At 32.9% G+C, this 9,254-nt stretch overlaps 1 protein-coding gene and 2 pseudogenes across 1 annotated transcript; all 3 read right to left on the bottom strand.

Moving 5' to 3' along the window:
• Positions 1 to 25: 25 nt before the first annotated feature.
• On the bottom strand, positions 26 to 1,676 carry LOC146885637 (uncharacterized). The gene is made up of 4 exons (XM_085674470.1): positions 1,087 to 1,676; positions 899 to 995; positions 199 to 815; positions 26 to 65 (listed from the first exon to the last, which is right to left on the bottom strand). Exons 1-4 carry the CDS (start codon positions 1,674 to 1,676, stop codon positions 26 to 28), a joined length of 1,344 nt encoding a protein of 447 aa, XP_085530596.1.
• Positions 1,676 to 3,683, bottom strand: LOC146885638 (uncharacterized; annotated as a pseudogene).
• Positions 3,684 to 6,462: 2,779 nt separating this feature from the next.
• Positions 6,463 to 8,665, bottom strand: LOC146885639 (uncharacterized; annotated as a pseudogene).
• Positions 8,666 to 9,254: the final 589 nt, after the last annotated feature.

Below are 9,254 nucleotides of genomic sequence, written 5' to 3' on the forward strand. Positions count from 1 at the left end.
TTGGGTAGGGGTTGAAACTTTGCCATTAGTCTTCTTCATGTATATTTTCTTCATCATCAGGAATTCTATAAACAATAACATTAATACAAGTCAATTCACATTCATTAAATTATGATTATCTAATATAATGCATGTATAAGTAATATGGATGATAATTTAAACAAAAACTAGTATAGAAATGTTCAATTTCAGTATGACCTTGTTAATGGTATATTCCCTTCTCCATCTGGAAATAAAGTTTCCAAATTTTGTTGTTCAAATGGTTCACAATCATGGAAAGTGACATCATTATCTCCACCAATGTCATATAAGACTTGTGGCTTTAGATGCAGAGGAATGCTCCAATTTTTATCTAATTCATCCACTACATAATAAACCATTTGAGCTTCTGCAGCCTGAATGTTTGGTTCGTCGTCATCATTATCACCAATGTGTATTAAACGTGTAAAGTTTACTAATCTAAATCCCAAGTCATCTGTTATAATCCCTCTAGAAGTAGTTGTATTAGCCCACATACATTTGAACAAAGTAATAGAGAATCGACCATTATAGTTGATCTCAATTATGTCTACCAATTTTCCATAATAAGGCACACCCCCAAATTGCATTTGATTGTCAATGCTACTTACATAGCTCCTTGTCACAAAAGTACCAAATATTCCACTATTTTGTGTTTTAAGTCCATCATCTCTCTCTAACGTACGAAACTTGAAGCCATTAACATTGTAAGCATTGTAACGCTTTGCACAATCAATTGGACCCATAGCTAAGAGCTTTAAATCATCTGAGTAAGGTCCATTTAAGTCATTCTTTATCTAAAAAAAAAAAAAGAAAAATATGATCAACATAATTGGATATCTTTAATATTATCAAATTTAAGAATGTAAATTAAACATACCCGACGAGAAAACCATTCCACAAATTCTCTATGAACCCTCTTATCTATCATAGAGGATGATCGTGTACGACTTCTTAACTGTCTTCGTACAATTTCTCTAAATTCTCTAATTTAAATCAATGAAATAATTACATGGTTAGTCCTCAATGTAGATGAATTATAAAAAGTTGTAAAGATAAAGTACTTAATGAAGAAAAGGGTTAACTTGGGCACAATTAGTCAATACATGACGATGTGCTTGTAACTTTTCCTTTGTTGATAAAGAGAAGTAAGTAAAACCCCCAACTGGTTTTCCAACTGGTGGAAACAAACCACTTACACTAGATGCCATGGTGTCAGGTTCGTCATCAACACGCCTTATTCGATTAAATATAGTCTCAATTCCATCTAAATATCTAGAACAAAAGGTTAAGGACTCTTCAGTTAGGTAGCCTTCAGCTATTGAGCCTTCTGGTTGAGCCTTGTTACGCACATAAGACTTCAATTTTCCCAAATATCTCTCAATGGGATACATCCACCTATATTGGACAGGTCCTTCAATCTTGGCATCTTCCACCAAATGCACAATCAAATGAACCATGACTGTAAAATATGCAGGAGGAAACAACATCTCCATGTGACATAATGTAAGAACAACTCTATTTTGCAATTGGTTAAGTTCATCCACTTTTAAAACTTTATTGCACAAGTGCTTAAAAAAGGAACACAGATCAATCAAAACAGAGCACACTTCTTTAGGGAGTGTCTTCCTCATTGCCAAAGGTAAAAGTTGCTCCATCAAAACATGAGAATCATAACTTTCAATCCTCCAAGCTTAAATTGTTTGACATCAACACATCTACTAATGTTACTTGAGTAGCCATCTGGAACAGTGATGTTCTTCAATGTTTTCATAAATATATGTTTATTTTCTTTTGTCAATGTATATATAGCCGGAAGATATCTGTTATTTGCATCAGGCCAAAGATCAGGTCTAACACCCCAATCTTTTAAGTCATTTCGTGCCTTTAGGTTGTCCTTTGACTTTTTACCTTGGTTCAATAATGTATAGACCACATTATCACATACATTTTTTTCAATGTGCATAACATCTAGATTGTGGTGCAATAAATTGTTCACGCAATAAGGAAGTTCAAAAAATATACTCTTTTTTCTCCATTGTAGAGGGCCATCAATAGGGTGGTGACCTTTCCATTGTCTTTTCCCCCGTTCCTCAACTTCTGGTTCTTTCCCAAATACAATATTAAGATTCTGAACTTTTTGTAAGACATTTATTCCTGATATTCTCAAAGGAGGATTTCTAGTTTCCACACTTCCATCAAAACGATTGCGGCATAATCTAAATTTGTGCCCTGCATTTAACCAATGTTGATGATTCATGAAACAAAATTTACCTTGAATCTTCTTAGGAGTTGTGTCAAAATTACACCTAGGGCAAGCCAACCTAGTGTGTGTGTTCCACCCAGATAAGGTTCCAAGACTAGGAAAATCACTAATAGTCCATAATATAGTTGCATGCATATGAAACACTTCTTTCTTATGTGAATCAAAAGTTTCAACCCCAGTGTTCCATAGCTCTTTTAATTCTTCTATTAATGGCCTTAAATATACATCAATATCATTTCCTGATGCTCTTTTACCAGTAATTATCATGGAAAGAATGCATAAACTTTGCTTCATACACATCTAAGGAGGAAGATTGTAAGGTATAAGTACAATAGGCCAAGTACTATGACATGTACTCAAATCACCAAATGGATTGAACCCATCAGTAGCCAAACCAAGTCTGACATTTCGAGGGTCTGAAGCAAATTGAGGATTCATTAGATCAAAGTTCTTCCATGCTTCAGAATCACTTGGATGCCTTAATATGCCTTCATGTGTACTTCTTGATGCATGCCATTGCATATGCTCAGCTATTTTAGAAGACATAAATATTCATTGTAAGCGTGGCTTCAATGGAAAATACCTTAAAACTTTAGCTGGAACTTTCTTTTGTCTTTTAGTAACACCAACAATACTATTGCTCTTCTTTGTTTTCTTCCATCTAGATTCATTACATTTCATACAAAATTCCCTATCTTTATCTTCTCTATAGTATAACATGTAATCATTTGGGCAAGCATCAATTTTGGTGTAATAAAGGCCAAGCTTATTAATGATTTTCTTAGCTTCATAGAATGAAGATGGGATTTTAGCATAATCAAAAGCATCTGCTAACAACTCCAGTATCATTGACATTGCCTTGTTAGTCATTCTGCATAGACATTTGATATGGTACAATTTGAGCAAGAAAGAAAGTTTAGAACATTTGTCACATCCTTCATACAAACTCTGTTGTCCCTCATGCATAAACTTCATATACTGAGCAATTTCATCAGGCATCGTGTGGCTTGATTCAGGTTGCATATTCTCATGATTGTCCACATTTTGAGTGTTTACAAAATTCCCGAATGCATCATTAACCATGCCACATATGGGATCATTAGCAAAACCTCTATCCTCATTCGATTGGAAAATTGGAGGTGTTGAAATTGTATGTTGTACATAATTTGTCTCACCATGTAGAAGCCAAAATGTATACCCTTTTGGAAAAGGATGAAGAATTAAGTGTTCATATGTTGCTCCTCGAGTTTGCCATTTTAAGATTGCATTTTCGACATGGACAAATTATCTTACCCTCAACGCTCTTATTAGCAAATGCAAAGTCCAGAAATTTATTCAATCCATCCATGTATTGTTGTGTATTTCGAGGCAAATCAATCCAAGACTTATCCAAATCCATTAAGAATAGTTTGTTTATGAGAACAAAAATATTTTTAATAAAGAAAAAAAATGTAACTAATGACATAAGATCAGAAAAAAATATTGATATTTCCACCCACGATCAAAAGGAGAATAAGGAGAATAAGGGTCATTCGGAAATTAATGTATATGCATTGTAAGTTTTACTGCCATTCGGAAATTAATGGATGATGTGAGTATTGTCATCTAGTGTTTATTATTTACTATTTTGATAGATTCAAATTATAATAGTAAATAAATTACAAGTAACCATATTTAAATTCTAATTAAAGTTTTAAAAAATTATAAAAAAAATGTAATATTTAGATTTTACAATATATTTCTGTCGGTGTTTTATGAAAATTAATATTAGACTCAATACAATTCCTTAATACACCGATCAATATGTTGTAAAAATATAGACTCAATAGAATTTATTAATTCATTGAATGTCACAACTTTTTAAAAACTCATTCAATGATTCTTTAAATATTTTATTTAGTGCAATGGTTAGCAAAAACCATGAAACATATTGCTATATGTGTATGATTTTGAAAGAAAAATTACATTACAAAGATTTTTACACTACTTTTTTTTTTCAAAATAATTCAAGGATAGGCTCCTATATGTTAAATAAAATCTTAAGATTTAGTTACACCTTAAATCCTTTTGATGTAAATTATGTATGACATTATTTCTCGATTTTAAAATAAAACAAAATCAGGTTTTCATAAATTTTCGTTTCTAGAATATAAATTTGGAATATGAACAAGTTATCAGACTAATGAAATGAACAAAGTTCTAATTTTAAATATAAAAAGTCTAATGAAAAATATGAAATATGAAATCGAATTTATTTAATTTTAAAACATAATTTCATAATCATAAACAATATTAAAACCAGTGTGTTAACAAAACTGAATAAAAACTAAAAATATTTTGTGAAGATGCATAAACAATATATTTGTAAAGATTTTTTAAATACCAGCTTATATAGGTTTTAATAATAATAATTTATTTATTTAATCACTAAGACCATCTTATATTAAAAAAATGAAAACAGGTTTACTTCAAAACTTAAAATAAAAGGATTTAATAAAAGATTTATTTACCAAATAAATAATTAATTAATAAGTAAATAGTAATAATTTGAAGTAGTGATATTCTTGGAACACACTCTATCCCTCTCTCTCTTCCTTCCTATGTGTCTTGGTTTCAGCCATAACCTACACCTTTTCAAACCTCTTCATGACAAAATTAATTAACCATATACTCTAACCCTTCCATGAAAGGATAAATAAGGAAAAACCAATGCCAATTCAAATAATAATGCACTACATAATTACAGATTACATTGAAATTTTGTATGTTTTGAATGCATGGAAACAGTGTGCCAACATGTGGTTCTTATTTCCTACTCATCCATGCATTTTTGAATCAAAGATAAGGAAAACATTTCACGCCCCTCCCTCTTTCTTATCTCCATCATATACTCCTATTATACGCAGTAACCACAAAACAATCTCAAATTTTCATTATTTACTAGCAGGAAAATTTAAAGCACAAGGTTTTAATACCTTTTTAGAAGATACAGTATCTATGGCCTCTTAGATGCTGAACTCTTACAACGCTCCATATATGTACGAGAATTTTATAGTTCATGTACTTGTAAAACAGAATTTACCCATATATCTATTATTTTAAGAAATAAATAAGGTGTAGTGTATATGTTAGGTTACTTACTAGCTTACAAATTATGTAAAAAGAGACACATTTGGGATTTTTGTTTCCAGTGGTATACAAAGTACAAATCCTTTGGAACTGAGATAATAAAATTAGTTTTTTATTAAAAAGGTAAATAGAAAATATAGAATAAAGGAAAGATAAAACAAATTAAATTAATTATAGTGTGAATCTAATTTTCTAATCTAAAACTGTTTATGTACATGCAAGAACGACAATAGTATAGAATTATGAAAATTGATACAAGATCAAGCATGCTAACTATGAGCTTCCCAATTACGGTGCAGAAATGCATTTTTTCTCTTTTTGCAAAGTAAATTTTAAATTTCCATTGGTATTGGAAAAAGCTCGGAATAATCTTGCAATATTGTGGTTGTTCAGTGTTTTGGTCTTCTCAGTTATTGCAGTAACATAGTTTCCTGAAGTGAGATGAACGCTTCCTCAAAGGACTTTCATTATATGCCGCATGTATCAAGAACTCGAATTTGATAGACCATAGAAATTGAAGAATATATAACTGCTAAAAATTTGCATCACTTTGAAAAAGAAAACTCATTGCACAACAGAGAAGACCAGTGACAGTTGACATAAATCCAGTTAGTATCCATAGATAGGTTAAGCATGTATACTAAATCTTCCCAAACTTAGGTATTATTTCCTTCTCTTCGGGAATAGAATTACGAAAATATATCCAAACTTAAATTTGAACCAATCTAAAACATGTAAACAAAATAAAGAAGGAAAGATTTGGAAGCCAATTAGCATCTTTTACCTCCAATATACTAAAAAACATTAAGTTTAAGATTTTTTTCCATAAAAAAACACAAAACAAATAAGCACACCATTTGTCCTGATGACAAACCAGTAAAATTCATAAAACCTACATTACCTGCAAAAAAAGAAACAACACACAGAAGGAAAATAATATCTTATATGTGGACTTTGCTAGCTATGAGAAGAACTTAAATGCAAGATAAGTCAACAAAAAAGAACAAATTTCAAGAATTATTCCAAATATGCAAACTTTTAATTAAGATTTAGAGATGGATAAGACTATACTCACAGCTCAGTCCCAATCCCTTTCCCAATTGGTACACATCTAGCCCGACAAACAGGAGTTCCACCTTTTGTTCATCAATCTGAACAATAGGAGGATAACCAATCCACGAAACATTATTTGGTTTACCGTTCTCAAGGTAAAACATGTTTTTGTGAAGCCAGTCATCTCCAAAAGAAAGTCTCTGTCCATTTAGTTTTGTCTCTACTTCAATGAATCTCCGATTGTTCATGATGAAAACATAACCCAAAGAAGGGTTTTTGTAATTTTTGGAGTTGGCTTCCAAACTGCTCTCTAAAAGTTCTATCATCCTGTAAATACACACAGGTGAAAACATTGTATCTAAACCTAGTCCTAGATTATTCTCCTTACTTCGGTCTAGAGATTTAATGTAGTACATCACATCAAGCTTATTACCATTTTTGGACTTAGCGTCCAAACTACTCGCTAACAGAATTCTCACTTTGGCTATGTACACAGATGATGTAATATTTCCCTCCTTTAAATCTTGGCTAAGTTTACTAATTTCCCTATTTCTGTAAACCAAATAAATACGGTACATCACTTCAAGGGTAATAGAATGAATCCCACCACTGAGTGATACATCTTCCAAAGCCTCGTAAATGGACAATCTCTGCCTTATCAGCTGCACTACAATATTTGTAAATGTACATGTCCATAACACTAACAAGATGGATAAGCCTTACAAGCTGAAACTGAACAAGTTCGCTGACATGACCAACCATGAATTCAGGAGTACCTATGCAGGCTCAAAGGTTAATCACCATAGAATGTTCTAAGGCATGCCACATGGTAACGGCACCTTCATGTACGAGAATGTTGGTAGTGTTCCTGCTTCGGTGGATTAGAGGAAGAATGGTGTTGTCACTGATGTGAAAGATCAGGGCAAATGTGGTAAGCTTAATGATCACTACTCACAAATCATACAACTTAATATTACAAGGAGTGTTTACCGGTGATTGTAGCACGGATCTAAACCATGGTGTAGCGATTGTGGGGTATGGAACAACGGTTGATGGGACTAATTACTGGATAGTGAGAAACTCTTGGGGAGCATAATGGGGAGAACATGGTTACACCAGAATGCAAAGGAACATATCTAAAAAGGAAGGACTTTGTGTCATAGCCATGATGCCTTCACACCTAATCAAAAATTCCTCTGATTATCCAACAGGATCTTTCTCATCTCCCAAAGATGAACTTTGAAAAAGCCTCTCATAAAATCAAACTCTCATATGCCTTAGTTGTTGCTTTTTAACTTTTATCTAAGATTGTATGCCAATGTATCCATCAATATATTATACATCAAACATAACTAAATGTTTTAATTTGATTTGAGTTCCTAGCAGTTTCTCATGTACACCCTCTCTTATTGCCAAGAGTTGAATGCAAAGATATAGCTTTGAAATATTCCTTGGTACCGTAAATGTTTTCTAGAGGGGTACCACCAGTACCACCCTCTTGAGGTGAAACTACGTGAGAAGAACTGTGCCTTGTTCCTCTGGAAGGCCAAACCATATCAATTACTGGGTGTGAAGTAGCCATAACTGTTTGGGTTGTGAATGCGAACCAATTTCAATCACTACATTATCTTAGTGTTGAAGTCCGTAATACCTACTTCTTGTTTGACGAATCCAAATTGGAACGAAGAAGGATGAGGGAATAACTAAGAGCTCCTCCAACAATGACTAACCATAGTTTTATTTTCATGAGTTGTACAGTCAGAAGTCCACAAAAAAAGTACAGAAGATCAACTCAAATCCTAAATGACTCAGCCTAGACAAGCCTAGAGACATGATAACAAATGCAACACTCAAAACAAGACTATATACATCTGGTTTCTCTTTCACATATTTATCAAGGAAAAAGGAGTACTAGTGACCAGCAAAGTAGAAAACGTTGTGAGCTTCCAAACAGCGAGAATTGGAGTACTCCCATGTCTTTGCAAACAAGGTGGAAAGGGAGATTAATAAACTGAAAAGCATGTAAAGAAAGATCTTCCACCAGCTCCAATTTCCAATTAAATGATTGAAAAAGGAGTTGAAGGCATAACAGACAAGTCCAACAATAGAGGAAGAAAAACACACAAATCTCCATACCTTTGGCTGATGTAGCAAACTCTGAATTTTGATAAGCATGAGCACTGTGTTGTTTCTTAAGCACGGTTTGCTCTCAGGAACAAAGATGTCGACCACTGTTGGAGATGCAAAGCTAGTGAACGAGCAACGGAGACACACTTTAGATTTCAGAAAACGCGACACCTATAATTGAATCTTTGTACAAAAACAAGCATCAAGGATTTCAAAGTTAGAATTTAACCACAAAACGAAAAAATTTGAAAACCTAAAGAAAAGAAAGGGAACACCATTACCGTTTGGAAGCAAGGTGAAGTTCGAACGAAATCGCGAGCAAATCGTTCGGAAGCAAGGAAGCAACTGCAAAGATTGAGATTGAGAGTGAGATTGAGGAAAACGTAGCGAGGTGAAGTTTGAGGAAAGTGGATTTCGAACGTACGAACAAAGTAAATCAGGTGAGTTTTTCGAACGTTGGTATAGTGTGTCTGTGTCCCTTTTATCGAATGTACGAAGTGATAAAAAGGTTTTTAAAAAAATATATAAAAAGGATATGGAAACAAATGTGGAGGGAATTTTTCCTGGGGTTTATCATAAAACCTCTAGTATTTATCAAAGGTTTAGAAAACCTTCACTATGTGTAAAAATTACTGGAGGTTTTATAACCTCCGTTAATAAA

The sequence above is a fragment of the Vigna unguiculata genome, chromosome 6 (assembly GCF_037176805.1).
Source record: "Vigna unguiculata cultivar grain cowpea cultivar isolate G323 ecotype 2 chromosome 6, ASM3717680v1, whole genome shotgun sequence".
NCBI lineage: Eukaryota > Viridiplantae > Streptophyta > Magnoliopsida > Fabales > Fabaceae > Vigna > Vigna unguiculata.